Source organism: Lathamus discolor, chromosome 15 (assembly GCF_037157495.1).
Source record: "Lathamus discolor isolate bLatDis1 chromosome 15, bLatDis1.hap1, whole genome shotgun sequence".
NCBI classification, from domain to species: Eukaryota; Metazoa; Chordata; class Aves; order Psittaciformes; family Psittacidae; genus Lathamus; species Lathamus discolor.
This window is the reverse complement of record NC_088898.1, coordinates 1,735,445-1,751,449: the sequence shown is the minus strand read 5'-3', so window position 1 is coordinate 1,751,449 and position 16,005 is coordinate 1,735,445. Positions and strand designations below refer to the sequence as shown.

The window sequence follows — 16,005 nt, the reverse complement described above, 5'->3', positions numbered from 1 at the left end:
CTTTCAAAATCTGATTTCTCTGTACAAAGTGTGACACTGATTTGAGACAGAGCAGCGATGCAGAGTGTGAGGCTCATTAAAAGAAAGGAAAAAAGGCATAAAAAGTGTTTTTATCCATGGAGCTGAGTCCGTAAAGAGGCAAAGCCACCAGAGCATCACTGGGACCTCAGTGGGGACATATCCCAGGCACGGATCGGCCCCCGGCCGAGCACTCGGGCGGTCGCTTGTCCCTTCGGCGCTGGCATTCCCTGTGTTCCTGCCTGGCAGCTGTACGTTCCCTCACCTCCTGTGATGCTCTCGCTCTGTAGGCCTCACGCCGAGGACTTCAGCGTGGATTCCTCCTTCTCACAGTAAGTGCACCGCACGCGTTGCCCTGCGCCGGCGCTGTGGGGAGGGGATGGGGGCTGCTGCGGCACCACCGGCACTCTTCCCATCAGGGAAAAGCCAACTGTGTTCTCCAGAGAGTGAAAACCTCTTCCAGCTTGGGGTGTTTGCGTGGTGCATGCGTGCATGGTGTCCCATGAGCCAAGTATTGGTAGACGAGACATTCCAGGCCAGGCTGGATGTGGTTCGGAGCAACCTGGTGCTGTTGAAGATGTCCCCATCGGGGTTGGACTAGGTTGGACCTTCCAACCCAGACAATTCTGTGATTCTATTGTGGGCAGTATCTGCTGCCAAGACTAGTGGTTGGCCTTCCCTTTAAATTGGTCATAGATTGTTCTGCTTTTCAGGGAGCTGGTAAGCGTGAGATTCATCCTTCACTGCTCTTGGCACCAAGGAGCCGTGCATGGGACCAGCAAACCCTTCTGAAAGAGCAGTGGCTCCCACCCTGGGGAGGGCTGTGCACTCAGAGACACACAGGTTTCTTGGGGAAGAAGTGATATCCTTGGCAGCAAATTGGTGATTACCCATTAACGATGAGCTCCGTGCACAGACCTTAATTAAACAATTGAGATTCATCAGCAGAAGCAATTATAGGAGCAGACTCAGGAGTTTCAATCTCCAATGTTGCAAAACAAATAAGCCAAACAAAGCAGTGTGTCACACCATTGCTTCTTCTCTTCCTGGGTTGTAATCTTTACTAAAGCCCTGAGCCAGGGCTCCCAGCCTGGGATGGAGCAGCGTGTCCTGCTTCATCCCAGAGCCAAACCTGTGTTTTCGGGAGCGCAGGGTGCTGCTGGGTCATTGCTGTGCTGCTGGCCCTGCTGCGCATCTCCACCACTTGCTCTTAGGTATTGAGGGCATTTGCATGGAGAGATGTTCAGCCCGTGGAACCTCCAGCGCTTTGGTTGGTGCCTGAAAATGAGCTCTGTACCCGCTGCATGCGGTTGGAGAGGGACCATCGCTGCCTCCAGGGAATAAGGAATTGATAAAAATCCCATTTCTGGTGCAATATCCTCCCTGATAAAATAGGGAAAAGAAGTCCAGCGGTAGATTTCTTGTCTATCAGTACAGATTCATGAAGCCTTTCCTGCAGCATGTGCCTGGGTTGGCCCCTGCCTGTGTCCCAGCTCAGCAGAGCCCTTGTGTGAAGCCAAGGGTGGTCTTGGGCAGAGTTTTTCCAGAAGTGGCTGCTTGGAGCTTGCTTTTCATCCCCAAAACATCAAACTGCGGTGTTAGCGCTGGAGCCAGGATGACATTACCTGCATCCCACTGTGTTTAATTTGCTGCAGAGCGGTTATCCCTCCTTTCTTTGGGCAAGAATCGCTCCGTAATAAAACAGGAGAGGCTTTTTTCCCTCCATGTATTCCCACAGTAAAAGAAACAAGTTTCCGAGCTGGCCCTGGGGCAACATGTGCCACAGCAGCCTGGTTCCGAGTGCAGGGTATCCATCGTTGTGGGTCTCAATTTGCTAATCGTTTGTGCCTCAGCATGTGCTCTGCCCAGAGCCCGAGCAGCTCAGCAAACTCATCCCTGCCCCTGTGTGAGCTGTGGCTCGAGGGCTCCATCAGTCTGGATGGGTCACCCAGGCAGCCTGCCCGGGAGGCTGGATCCTGCGGGGCTGCAGTGGTACCCGTGAGAGGCCCATGGGGGACCTGCTGAGCACCTTGGGGCTCGATGCTTCCACGATGTATGGGGATTGTCAGAGCCCCTGTTGTGGCTGGTCCCGCACGGTGCACAGTGGGGATGCAGGGACAGTGGGGATGCGCAGGAGATGTCCCCCTGGAGCTGTGCAGCCCTGTGCAGTTCCAAAGCTGTTTCTTGCACGCTCACCAGCGCCGAGCCAGTAGAGCCTTGCTGAAACCCACAACCCTCCCTTGAGTAATTGTTCAATTACTGCTTATTGAGCGTGGGGGCAGCCTGTTCCCTGTTTTCACTTTGGCAGGCACCTGGGTTTGCTGTACGCTCACAGCTGTACAGCTATTCATTCCCACTTTCCATCTCAAAACATGCACCGGGAGCAGCTCATCGCACCAGTAAGTTGGGAGCTCTGGTGGGAAGAGCACAGCTGCCTCCCATCCTCTGGATAGGTTGAGGATGGTAAATGCATAGATCCTGGAGGTGGTGTTCAGTACCCAAAGCTCGCTCGGTGTCATCCGTCTCACTGTAGCTTCAGTACCCAAATGCTTGTTGCCATTAGAAAAGGTAGAAAATTACCATTAAGAAAAGGTGGAAAAAAGCAAAGAGCTTCTCTGAAGGAGCTCAGGAGGGTTGGCAGCTGCTGGAGATCTGCCTGGGTAGTTTGTGTGCTTGTCATCAGCAGGTGTCTGAGCCTCAAGCTGCATCTGGTACCCACAGCCCATCCCTGATGATCCTCCTGGGCCATCAGCACATCTCTTTAATTCCACACTTGGGCACAGCCACATTCCTTACGTATTTGATCCATGTGGTTTTGCATGGAGCATGCAGAGCTGTCCTCTGGGCTGAGCTGGAGCGGTGGGATGAAGCGGGATCTCACTTGAGGCTGCGCTGCCTTGGCAGGGGTGGGTGATGGCACCCACCAGATTGCAGAGATTTCTGGGGTTATTTTTGGTTTCTTGGGGGTTTTTTTTTGGAGGTTTTTTCCCCCCAAAAAATATCACAGCAGAGTCTTTTTACATCTCACTACATGATGAAGTTTCTTGAGAAATTTCCTGGGATAAGAACAGCATTTCCCACCCAGCCGGAGTGTGAGAACAAGGACTGGAGCTGCAGAGATGCCAAGATTTTTCTTGTCTTGTGCTCATCCTGGTCTTGCGTCCTGCACTTTTCCGAACAAAGTATTCTGTCTTTTTTTTGAATCTCATCATCTTACAACAAATTGCCCCTAATCCTAGATTAAAGAAGTACAATAAATAACAGAGCAAAGATGAATTTGCTCAGGCTTTATGAAGCGCATAATAGCGGTAATTACACTTCCAAGCAGAGGGCTTGTAACTAGACTTGTACTGTGATGATTATCTGCATGGCCTGGGGGGGGTCAGCCAGCATGAAGCAGAGGGGGTGAGGTGATACCTGCTCCCTTCCTGCAGAGCCTGCTGCTGCCTGTGCCCCTTGGTGCTGCCTGGGTTGGGCTGACTCCACACTGCCCGGTTGTCAGGAGGGATGCTCAGCCACTGGGAGGGATGCTCTGCTGTCAGGAGGGATGCTCTGCTGTCGGGAGGGATGCTCAGCCCTGGCAGCAGGGAGGGGACAGCTTGAATGGACCAGCTTGTCTGAGCTGCTCCAAAGGCAGAGCCTGTCAGGGTGTGTGCTTTAGGGTGATAACACAGTCGGAGTTTAGGTTGGTTTTATTTTGAAGTTAATTTCTTGACAACGAAATTAAAGGGTATGTTTTAGATGATATCATCTCCTCCCCTCAGCTGGAAATAGAGCAGCTTTGATACTTTTGGGTGGTTGCTGCTGCCTGGTAAAAGCCATCACTCATTCAGCTCTGGGGTATTGGCTTAGCCTGGTGCCTGCAGAGCGGGTGCCGGTGCTGGACCACGGCAGCTCCCTGGTCCCCATCATGCTGTGTCTTTGCTCTGTGCTCTCTCCTCCTGCAGACAGAAGCCCTATGGGACAGTCACCCTCAGCAAGACATTGATAGGGCCATGGCTGTAGACCCCATTCAGGTCCAGGGGCTCAACCCACTTAGCAGCAAGGGCAGGTTGTCTGCACAGGAACATGTTCTTTCTACTTTCTCTTGTTCCTTCATCTCTTTGCACTGATAAACACCCCCTTCCCCCTCCCCATGACCTGCTTCAGTTGCTTTCCAAATGTTTCTTCTTCCTGCAGCCATTAAGATGGATGAATACGTGGGATGCTTTGTCATAAAAAGTTAGATCTCTTCTAATCATTCAGTTCTTTTATCCATCAGTGTTTATATTCATAGTCTCGAGGTGGGCTGCGGCGCTCCAGATCAGCAAACCATCTGTCTGGCGACAGAGATGTATATTGCTGTTTGTTCCTTTGATACGGAGGCGAATGTCTGGGAGAGGAATCATGCTCCCTCAAGTCTCCCTCTCCTCAATGCATTTCATCCTCAGGGACTCTGATGAATGGGGTGCCCAGAGCTTGTGACGGAGCTGAAGGCCAGTTCTTAGCATTTCTGGACATTTTTAATAAGGAGAAGGAGCAATGAGCTTGTGTGTGCGGTGTTGTGAGGAGCTGGGGCGCTGATTTATGCCCTGACTCAGATAAATCATTTGCCAAGCCTGGCTTTGGAAATTATTAGTTTTACTGTGTGTTAAAGCTGCGCTTATAAAGCTCTGCAATTACGGCTGCTTGCTCCTCAGGCATCGTGCTGGCTGAGCCAGGGCTCATAAATCCTCCTGCTTCACTCCTCAGTGCTTGTGGTCCCTGTGGCAGGGCCTGTGGTTGCTCACCTGCCTCCCTACTCCCTTCTTGTGCCAGCAAGAGTGGCTGGTGAGCGGGCGCTGGGTTCCATGCGAAGACCCCTTGTGCTGTCTGGTCCCCGCGAGCATCAGGGCTCCAGGGGAGATGCAGGCTCAGCTCCCATTTGTGGGGCTGCCAGGGATGTTTGGGGTGAGGCGTGTTCTTGGGGAAGCCCCACAGCTGCCGCCACGGGCGCATTTGTGTGAAGCATTTTCTTCCCTGGGTGCTGTGCAATGTCCTGCTGGGCGGTTTGCTGAGCGCTGCCAGCTGTACCTGGGCTCCCTTCCCCTTGGCATCGTGACCAGCACAGATGCCAAATGTCTTAACGGAGGTTGGTGAGTGCCCCACTGTTGGTTATTGTCACCCGTGTTACGGAGCTGCTCGGTGGGTGACATCCTGCCAAGGGTCCCAGGCAGGGCACAGGGTCTGTGGAGGACATGCAGTGTTTGCTTCCCTGGTAAGGCTCCTGCTTTCTTCCCTCTGCAGCACTGTCGATGGGGACAAGGTGACCGTACAGCATAGAGCCCCTGGGCTCTGCCCACAGCAGCTCCAGAGCCAGAGACGGGTCTGCATCACCCACCCCTCAGGCTGTACCTGGTCCAGGCTCTGCTGCCCCAGCAGCGTTAGGGAGATGCTGAAGTCCAGGCTCTTCAGATCAAGTCTGACTTCGCCTGATAAGGGACTCCACAAGAAGCTCTGAGGAGCTCTCAAGCATGTGCTGTGCTTTTTACACACCAGTCAGCGTCCCCACCAGCTGTCAGCTTGGCTGTGACATGCTGGTGGTCACCAGTGGGTACCAGGACCCGGGTCCCTGGAGAGATGAGGGTGTCCTAAAACCCCTTCCCAATCTGCAGCTCCTCGTGCATACACAGTGAATACCTGCTTACCCCTCTGTTGTCAGAGCGAGTAGCAGCTGCTTTCCCATCAATCCCGATCCGGTGGCGTGTGCCAGGCGGCACGCTTGGCTGGAGCCAGCACCGTGTGTGCATGGGGGTTGCACAAGAGAAATGGAAGGGGATGGTAGGTTTAATGACTGTCGCTGTGAATTTGCTCACACTGGTCTAAGCCTTGGCTTGGTAACAGGCCTGATTAATGAGATCTCGATGACCTCTTCCAAGCAGTTAAAAACATAGTAATAATAGTAGCACTTACTTAAGAGACTTGTTGAATACAGTGAAATATTGGAAATAATGGCTAATTTATATTGCACTTAACTCCATTATCAGCTGTAGCAGTAATGAGCAGACTTTGTCTTGCTCAGAGTCTAAAGCTGAGACATCAGGAAACATTCCCTTTCTGCCTGCACTTAGCAGACAGGAGTGTCATTTATAACCCGCCTAGGATGAACAAGTGAGTTTGCCTAGGGCATTTGTAAAGTAATAGGAGAGGAGGTGGCAGATGAGCTGAGCAGGACCAGGTTGGCCTGCACACCATTGATCTGGGTATGCTTGATCCCAGACCCTGCTGAGATCCATTGGGAGGAGCACGCAGCCTTGGTGAGGCTTTCCCCATCCGTGAGCATCCAGCCGGCATGCGGGGACCAGCAGGAGGGAAGCGGATGGGTGTCAGTGATGGAGACTGGAGCAGCTGAAGATGAAGAAGGTCACAGTGGTGGATGAGCCACGTTCAGCTTCACCTGCGGCTCCTCTCTGCTGGTTTCTGTGCAGTGCCCCAGTGTCTGGCTCTCACCGTGGTGTCTTGTCCCCGTGCCACAAGTCACCAGCAGCTCCCAATGCCAAGTGACGTTTGGAGTTGGTTGTCAGCTCCTGGGTTTTTCTGGAATGGCCAAATGTGGTTTCTTAGCAACAAAGGGTTTTTCTTTTCTCCTTTTAGATCAGATTTGTTGTTTAACAGCTTCCATGCTGAATGCTGCTCCCACCTGGGCAGAGCCAGGGCATGGGTGTACCAGGGACATCACCCTCAGTGGTTCCTGGCCCGATGCAGCCACAGGGGCTTGGAGCAGATTGAACATTGCTGAGGAGACTGCTCCACTTTTCTGAGAGGCTTTGAATGCTGTAAAGCACGTGGGAAAGGAGAAGTCTGCAAGTCTGGTGTCAGCTGGGTGCATGTGAATGAAAGCCAAACCCTCAACCCAAAGCAGACCCGGCCCCATGGGTCACATCTGCATCCTTAGTAGTCGTTGATGCACCACGTCTTGGTGTTCATGGCTGGTGGTAACAGTGATTTGGTACTGTGGAGCCTGGAATCTGCTGTGGGCTGCTCTGAGGGGGGGGTCACTCAGCTGGGATGGGGAGATGGGGCTCCGGGGGGGCTCCACATCCAACCTGCCCACCCCACTGACGTGCTCCTCTGGTGCTTTCCCCACAGGGTGCAGGTCGAGTTCTATGTGAATGAAAACACCTTCAAGGAGCGGCTGAAGCTCTTCTTCATCAAAAACCAGCGATCCAGTGAGTGCTCCATGCGTGCAGTGAGCCCGGAGAAACCAAACCCTGCCCGAGCTGGGAGCGCCAGGCTCTGTCCCTGTGGGATGAGAAGCCATTGCCATCTGCTGGCGGCTGTTAACCCGGGCGTCCTCAGCGCCTGTTGGCCTTTCTGTTGGGTGTTGGCCAACTTGGTTTGGGAGGATGCGGTTGCGCGGGGATGCTGATCGCTACCTTTGCGCACTGGAGACAACCACAGCATGGAATCCAGCTGGGACAAATTGCCAGGAGCAGGATGGCTGTTGAGAGCCGCCTGGGAGGGGGTCAGGGAGCAAACGTCCCCATCGTGATGCCAATGATGCCCTCGCACCCGCGGGGAGGTCAGTGGCTGTGGGGCAGCCGAGGCAGGCTGTGAGTTACCCGCTCGCTGCAGATTCGCCTCCACTTGACTAATGGTGTTGTTATTGCCTTTCTCCGAGCTGTCATTAGCTGTCTGGAGGGAGTCTGCTGCTTAATTTATAAATCCACGTTTTCCTTTCCGCCCTGCATCCCGCCGCCTTGGTAAAGAGCTGGAGCGCAGCGCGACGGGGTGCCCACGGGGAAGTTTTTAATGAAAATGTGATGAATTTCTCACTTGTAATTTGAGTAAGAACCCGATGAACTGGCTGGAGATGGATTACGGATAAAGCAGCAGCTTTTGCTCGCCATCCCTCATGCAAGCTGGGAGCAGAGCGGGGCCCTGGCCCTGCTGTCTGATGCTTTGTAATGGATGCTTGCTAATGAGGGGGATACACGCCAGCAGCTCCTCAATTTGTGTCTCACATCTATTGGGGTCAGCAAGGAGCTGACTCATGGTTATTTATGGCTGTGTTGGTCTCCTGTCTGACACTGGGTATGATGCAAAGCATGAGCAATGTTTGCGTGCTACCCTGGGGCTCCTGCAGCTCCCCTGGGGCTCAGTGGGGTCCTGTGGTGCGTGGGGCTGTGCTGTGGGGTGCCCGGGTTGTGCTGCCTGGCCCAGGCTGTGCTCTGCCTGCCGCAGGTCTGAGGATCCGGCTCTTCAACTTCTCCCTGAAGCTGCTCACCTGCCTCCTGTACATCGTCCGTGTCCTGCTCGACAACCCGGAGGAGGGCATAGGCTGGTGAGTGCCAGTGATGCCACTGGGCTCCCGGGTGCATGCAGTGGTGAGAGTGGATGCGGTGCTTACAGCGGGTGTGCAGGTGCACAATGGGGGGCTTTCCTCACTCCGTTTCAGTTGGTACTTTAGCAAACTTGCTGGTCTGGAGGGCGTTGCTCCCTGCTCAAGACGGGGGTGGCCACTGGCCCTGCACAGCAAAGAGATGGTGGGAAAATTCAGGGTGATGTTGGTTCCCAGCGCGGTTTGGTTCTGATGATCGGGGCTGCACCGTGGCCTTCAGACACAGGCGATGGCTCGTGACTTCAGCGCATCGCCGTGCAAGGGTTTTCTGAATGCTGATGCCCTTGAAGACACTTCTGCTAAATCCCATTTAAGGGTTTGGGAAGGGAATGCGTTGTGCCATTTAAATCCCTGAGGTGACAACTGATTACATAGAGCAGCTTTGCTCTGGGTTTCAGCGTAAGCCTATTTTTAATGTGTCCTTGCTTTGTTTAGCTCACATACAAAGCGGGGTTTTCCTAAAAGCGAGGAAAATTAGCAAGTTAACCTTCTCTTTGCGGTGGTTGCAGAGCTCCAAACGTGGCTTCAAACCTGGGAGGTTTAAGCATGACCGAGATGCACATCCCTGAGCAGTTGAGCACGGCTGCTGTTTGGGAAAGTTCCCTTTCCTGAGGGTGCATGGCAAAATAGGGGCTGGGCGGAGGGAACGCTATAGCCCCTGCTATAGGGACCAGTGTGTGTTTGGATCCATGGGAGTGTTCTTTGGGGTCTCCCCCAGCATCAGGACACAGCAGCCAGGGCACCCCATGAGCCTGGGGATTCAGCACCAGCACCCTTGCTCCCTCCTCCCCCTCGCTGACTGCTTTCCCTTCCTTTGCCTTTCTCTTATAGCTGGGAATGTGAAAAACAGAATTACACCGCGTTCAACCAGTCCACAAAGATAAACTGGTGAGTCGGGAGCTGTGCCGGTGCTGGGGTCCGGCTCTGCCAGGGCGAGGGAATGCAGTGATGGATGTGGCTGCTGCTGGCAGCTGCCCGGGGCCATTTCTTGGTCTCGGGGCTGCTCGAGGCGTGCAAAGCAGCATCCCGGGATTGAAGCAATTGACAGTGCCTGTGGTTGTACCCCTGGGAATGATTTATTCCCTGTGCAGCCATTAATGCTGCACTTACGCATTAACACAAAATGTTCCCTACTGCTTGAACAAACTGCAAGGAACAAACACCAGTACCAGTCCTGTGCTGGATCCTGCTTCGATGATGGCCTCGTATTAGTGTTTGGGGGGTGGGGGGGTAAAAGCGTTGCTATTTGGGCTACAAATTAGATCGGTTTTGATTTTCCCTTGCAGGTCACACATCTTCTGGGTGGACAGGAAAACGCCGCTGTGGGCTGTGCAGGTGAGTGCCCCCACCTCGGGCACGGCTGTGTGGGAGCCAGCAGGTCTCTGTGCATCCTGTGCTGAAGCAACAAGGGGAATGGGTTATCTTCAGTGGGCACAAAATGAGCTGGGGCTTCTGCTGGGAGAACGACAGGGCGCTGGGTGAAAGTCACTGGGATGGGTAGGAGAGGAGATGCTATAGGAAGGTAAAACCATGAGGCCGGCTCAGCTCCTCCCCGGCCTGGATGCAGCTGTACCCATAATGGGCTGTTTCCAGGCCCGGCACTGCCTGGGGAATGGATTGTGCGAGGGTTGAGCACCCATCAGCTCCTGCTCAGGGCTGCCTGGAGCTCACGCGTCCAACCCAAACAGGTCCTCATCTGCGATACCCATGGGCTCCTCATCACACAGGGCAGGGCAGGCTCGGGGAGCTCTGAGTGACTGACGCTGCCTCGCAGGAGCCCTCAGCAGCCTTTGGTGTCTGTCTCCGCAGGTCAGCATCGCTTTAATCAGCTTTCTGGAGACCATGCTGCTCATCTATCTCAGCTACAAGGTACGTGCCCTGCGGGGGGCAGTGGGCAGTGATGCGCTGCCTGGGTCAGATCGCCCTGTGTGAATTCATTTCACCTCCTTTGAGCTGTCTGAAGCCTGAGGCATCCTGAGAGGACGTTTGTGTCAGTGATGGCTCAGCCGGCTGTGGCTGTTTTCCTCCCTCATTCCCCCCCAGGCTGTGGATAAGTGTTGTGCAGAGCAGAGCGGGGGGATCTCTTTCCTTTAGATTCAGCCCTGTTTACCAAAACTCGCTGTTTTTATGGGGAACAGATTGATGCATGTTGAGCTTCCTAAGGCTGAGGACCTGGAGCTGAGCTTGGCAGCACGACTCCTGCTTGTGCTGAGGGCTGCTGCCGCCGGAGGTAGCAGGCACTGCTCCAAGCCAGACAGGGAGAGGCACAAGCTGACTCCTTTGGACCAAAGCCCCTTAAAACGGCCAAGAAAAGTGACCTTAACAAATGGCATCTTCTCCAATTCGACTGGGACAGTTGGCAGCAGAGACTCAGACCCTGTGTCACCAGCAATCTGTATCACTCTCATTCTCTGTCCTGCATGCAGCACCGTATTGCATGCAGCATCCCCAGCTTTGGGAGCAGCAGTGATGGACAGAGGGATGTCATGGCTGCAGAAAGGACTGAGCAGTTTGGGGAGGTTTTATTGCCTGTGTGCCTGCTGCCAGCACTGCACCCCTCTCCCACAGGCAAACCGGAGCATCTTCCTGGCTCCTCTGGCATCCTTCCCCCATCTAGCAGGGTCTGTGGCAGAGTGGGAGCTTTCTAATTGTCCTTTGGCAGATTTTTAAGCTTCCTTAATTATTATTTGCTTCTAATTCCTCAGGGGAACATCTGGGAACAGATTTTCCGCATTTCATTCATCCTGGAGATGATCAACACGGTGCCATTTATTATCACGGTGAGTGTTTCCCGGTGACATTTTAAAGCAGCTTTAAGTTAAGTTTAACAAGTGCTGTAGTTTTGTGGTGAAAGAAAGCAAAATGGGTGTGCAGCCAAGCAGTATTTAAAGCCGGCAGGATATTTTTTCTTCACTATTTCTCAACATAATGACTTTCTCTGGAGTGTTACCCCCAAAACCATCTTCCCTTTTCAGCTGCTCCGCTGCAGCCTGGGCTGCTTTCAATGGCAGCTTCTGGAAAGGCCGGTGCTGAGTTGGGAGATGGATCCTTCCCAACAGGGCTCCGACTGGCTGTTTGCAGGGGTTATTTTTATAAAAAGCATGGATTTTTCTGCGATTAACTCTTGCTTTTGTAGATATTCTGGCCTCCTTTGCGGAATTTGTTTATTCCCGTGTTTCTGAACTGCTGGCTTGCCAAATACGCCCTGGAGAACATGATTGTGAGTGACCGGATGCATCTCACCCCTGTCACCTGCCCTGGGGTTGGTGGGAGGTGAGGCTTTGCCAGCTGGTGATGCTGTGCAGTGACCCGCTGGGGAACAGGAGCCCTTTGGTGTCAGAGCCACACTGATGCTGTTGGTTGCACATTGAGAGGGATGGCCTCTGGCTGTCCCCAGGATATGGTACTACATCAGGACGAGATGTTCCCGTGTGCCCATTTGAGTTGTTTCTCCTGGCAGCAGAGCCCAGACCCACTCACAGAAGTGCACATCCCTTTTCAAGGGCCAAATTCTGGCCTGATCTTCATCTGGGTGGGCACTGCTGATGGCAGTGAGGCAGCGGTTGGTACATGGAGGGGTACTTTCCCTTCAGCCTCTCTGAGCTGGTGAGAGCCCTCTCCTCTCTTTGCAGAACGACCTGCACCGAGCCATACAAAGGACCCAGTCTGCGATGTTTAACCAAGTGCTCATTCTCATCTGCACCCTCCTGTGTCTGGTTTTCACGGGGTAAGCGTTGCTCTTCCCTACACTAAACCACCTTTTTCACCCAGGGAAACCAGCTTCGCGTGTCCTAGGGGTGAAGGATGGAGCCAGGCTCTTACAGGGCCTACAGGAGAGGGAGGTGGGGTGAGGTCTTCTTGTCTGGGGTGGGGTGGCGTTGCCAGGACATAAAGTGGTGATGTGGGAAGTCGGAGGGGGTTCTGCTTTTAGTCTTCCAGCCTGATTTTTCAGTCTGAGAGGTTTGTGCACAGTGAGGAAAGCACAACAGGGTGCCCAGAGGAGCTGTGGCTGCCCCATCCCTGGCATTAAGGCCAGGTTGGACGGGGCTTGGAGCAACGTGCTCTAGTGGAAGGTGTATTGTAGGAACTAATTATCTTCACTAATTATATGGCTTTAACAGAAACCTTTTAATGGCGTGCATGAGGGTGTTGGAGGGAGATGGATGCTGCATACAGAGCAGGGCTGTGGGTGCTGCAGGGTCAAGGGCAGGGACAGCAGTTTCCTGCGGGGACAGGCTCAGACGTGTGCGATGCCTCATTCACCAGGACCCATTGCACTCCTTGGTTCTGACCACGCTCTTCTCCCCACCACGATACCACTTGAGATACCTATTACACAAAGAGCTCATTTGTGTAATAGGCCACTGGGGCTCCTGCTAATTAACTGGCCCTTTTACCCCGCGCCTTGCCAACAACAAGGGCAGCTCTTTATGGAGGAGTCAGTTCTCACTGCTGGGTACTTAGCTTTAAATTAGGCTTTTTGAAGCTTCCTCTGGCTCCCTCTGTCTGGATTTGAAACATTTAATACCACTGAGCTGCTGAATGGTCAGGAAATGAAGCTTTTAGGCTCATGAGTCTTTGGCAATAAAGACAATCCTCTCTCGTGAATGACTAATGCAGCTGCAGAGCTCATCAGTGTTCCCTTCCCATGGCACCTCCTGCCTGCTATGGCTGTGGTCGTGTGTCTTGGTGGATGTGACAGGGCTACAATTGGGGTATGGGATGACTTAGGTCATGCTTGTGTTTAGCAAGGTCTCTTAGAAACTGCTGGTAGTGAGGTGGCTCTGTGATACAGCTTTCCAAGAGCAGTGGCATAGGAATAGGATCTGCCTTCTGCCTGCTGGAGCACATCCCTCTTATGAGAGCCCTTCCCGTGGGATGTCTCTCCAGAGCCTTACTGGGAAAGCTGCTTGCTTCCATGCTTTGGGGTTGTTTGCAATGCAATGGCAGCTCCCAGGTGATGTTCAACATGTTTTCCATGGCACGGACTTGCTGTGACCCATCAGCCGTGTCCTAGACTTCCCAGTGCTGCTCTGGTGAGCAGCCACATCAAAATAAATCCTTCATCTGTAAGTGTCAGTAGTGGCACCGCTTCTGCTGGTGACATAAATCCACTGCTGATGCTGACAGCATGATTTCCTCCATGGACATGGGTTTAAGTTGCGTTCTAGGGTCCCCTACTGACTTCAACAGGCGCTACAGGCACTGCCTGTCTCCTGGGCAGGCAGCAGTCTGTGATGCGCGCTTTCTCCCTTCAGGACCTGTGGCATCCAGCATTTAGAAAGAGCGGGTGAGAAGCTCTCCCTCTTCAAGTCCTTCTATTTCTGCATCGTCACCTTTTCCACTGTGGGCTACGGGGACGTGACACCAAAGATCTGGCCTTCCCAGCTCCTCGTTGTGATCATGATCTGCGTCGCCCTCGTCGTGCTGCCGCTGCAGGTTAGCCCTGCCCAAGGATGGAGAGGGATGCAGAGCCTGCGCCCGGGCGGCCCTGCCGATGGGGACAGCAGCTCTCTGCCCTCGCTTGCAGTTCGAGGAGCTCGTCTACCTGTGGATGGAGCGGCAGAAGTCGGGAGGCAATTACAGCCGTCACCGTGCCCAGACGGAGAAGCACGTCGTCCTCTGTGTCAGCTCCCTCAAGATCGATCTCCTCATGGACTTCCTCAATGAGTTTTATGCGCACCCACGTCTGCAGGTGAGGACAAAGCGTGGTGGTGGGTGCTCTGCCCAGCTACAGTGGATGTGGCAGCGTGTGCTGTACTGGCCAAGGAGGTGGACAAGTGGTACCCTAGGGCCACCTCACTTTGCTGTCTTCATGGTAGGGCTCTGCCTGATCCCCTCTGTGTTCTGGCCGGGCCTATTGCAGCTCTGTGTAAGCACATGGCGAGGGACCACAGGGACTTTTCTAAATGTAAAAGATATATTTGCTGAATGAACAATCTCAGACAGAAACAGAACACGTAATTGCTGAACCTCTGTGGGATTTAACCAGCTTTTACTGGTGTATCCTCACATAATGAGGGATCTTCTTGCAAATGGCTGTGCCTTTGCTGCTTCCCAGGATGAAAGCATCACAGATGTGTTGAAGATTTGCATTTCATTCACATACATTTCATTACCATCACCCAGCCTTGCCTCCAGCTTGACATTCAAGCTGTAAAATCCTGCTCCTTGCAGTCACTTTGCTGTGAGCACGCCGCTCTCTGCTAGTTCCATGGTCGGATGTGCCTGCATTGGCTTCATTGTGCAGAACAGGGTGGAGATGATGCTGATGTGTTTCCCAAGACCATTGTAGGACCCTGGAGCAGGGGGTGTCACACACCGGGGACAAATACCAGAAGCCCCAGAGCAGCAAAGCCCCATGGGCAGGACCTCCATCCTGCTGACCCACGTGAGCCTCTCTCTTTCAGGACTACTACGTGGTGATACTTTGCCCAACAGAGATGGACATCCAGGTGCGGCGGGTCCTGCAGATCCCCCTGTGGTCACAGCGAGTGATCTACCTCCAGGGCTCTGCGCTGAAGGACCAGGACCTCATGAGAGCCAAGTGAGCTGAGGGACACGCTGCACATCCACAGCGGGGCCGGTTCTGCCGTGCAGACCTTGGAGCCACAGAGAGGGTCCCCAGTAATGTCAGCCCAGATGCATGATGATGGGCGTCCCTGCATGCCTTCGCTGGGGTCCCAGAGGGGGCTGGCAGTGCCCTGGCTGATACAGGCAGATGCAATTGGCCATTGCAGTTCATGGAATCGCTGCTCTCTGTTTGCAGGATGGACAATGGAGAAGCCTGTTTCATCCTCAGCAGCCGGAACGAGGTGGACCGCACCGCAGCGGTGAGCCGGGACTGGGGGTGGCATGGTCAGAGGTCATTCATTCCTCAGCCATAAGGGACCGGGGTGATGGCTGCATCTCGCCTCTGCCCAGCACAGGAGGGCATCAGGAGGCAGCTGGAGTGAGAGCGCAGGGTTGAGAGCTGAGCCCCTGCGGGTTCATCTTCCTTCTGCTGTCCCTGTTTCCTGTCGGTGCTGGGTTTTGGGGAGCAGGAGAGGGCAGCTAAACCCCCGTTGGGGTGTGGAGGACCCTTTGCCATACATCTCCATGGTGGCCGGGTGCTTTGCGTTTCATCCTCGGTGCAGAAGCAGTAGGGAAAATAAGCCATCAGACAAGCAGCTTTTGCTCTTTTCCTGGGTAGGATCACCAGACCATCCTGAGGGCCTGGGCTGTGAAAGACTTTGCTCCGAACTGTCCCCTCTATGTGCAGATTCTAAAGCCTGAAAACAAGTTCCACGTCAAGTTTGCTGGTGAGTTGAAGGGGCTGTGCGGGAAGAGAATTAGCTCAGGACAGGCTTCTCCTGTCTGCTGCAAGGGGCTGTCAGCCCCGTTATCATGATGCGCTCTAAAGCCTGCAGCAATGTGTGAACTCCATGCATTGCAGCAGTGTGGCCTCAGTGGGCTGGTGTCAGCCTTTCCTATGGTGTCTGCCTGTCCCTGTTTTCCTGCCTGCATCAACCCCATTTGTGGTGTTGCTCAGGGGGTGTTGATCGGCTGAAAGCCCCCCCAGAGCAGCAGGAGGAGGGAGCACCCATCCCCGAACACCTCCCCAGAATCACCGCATCCCCCGGCACTGT

At 53.9% G+C, this 16,005-nt stretch overlaps 1 protein-coding gene across 11 annotated transcripts in view; it reads left to right on the top strand.

The window, feature by feature from the left end:
- KCNT1 (potassium sodium-activated channel subfamily T member 1) overlaps positions 1-16,005 on the top strand; it is a 76,984-nt gene that overhangs the window by 45,568 nt on the left and 15,411 nt on the right. For 10 of the 11 annotated variants that reach the window (XR_010616138.1, XR_010616137.1, XM_065695493.1 and 7 more), the window contains 13 exons: positions 7,126-7,205; positions 8,221-8,320; positions 9,209-9,265; positions 9,664-9,712; positions 10,187-10,246; positions 11,083-11,157; positions 11,514-11,597; positions 12,010-12,104; positions 13,636-13,816; positions 13,908-14,072; positions 14,788-14,924; positions 15,147-15,210; positions 15,570-15,678. Coding sequence is in view for 9 of the 11 variants with exons in the window: in XM_065695493.1 (XP_065551565.1) it covers positions 7,126-7,205; positions 8,221-8,320; positions 9,209-9,265; positions 9,664-9,712; positions 10,187-10,246; positions 11,083-11,157; positions 11,514-11,597; positions 12,010-12,104; positions 13,636-13,816; positions 13,908-14,072; positions 14,788-14,924; positions 15,147-15,210; positions 15,570-15,678 (1,256 nt within the window). In the remaining 2 variants the exon portion in view is untranslated. Of the gene's footprint in view, positions 1-308; positions 351-7,125; positions 7,206-8,220; positions 8,321-9,208; positions 9,266-9,663; positions 9,713-10,186; positions 10,247-11,082; positions 11,158-11,513; positions 11,598-12,009; positions 12,105-13,635; positions 13,817-13,907; positions 14,073-14,787; positions 14,925-15,146; positions 15,211-15,569; positions 15,679-16,005 lie in introns of all 11 variants that reach the window. The other variant, XM_065695492.1, reaches the window with a different exon arrangement.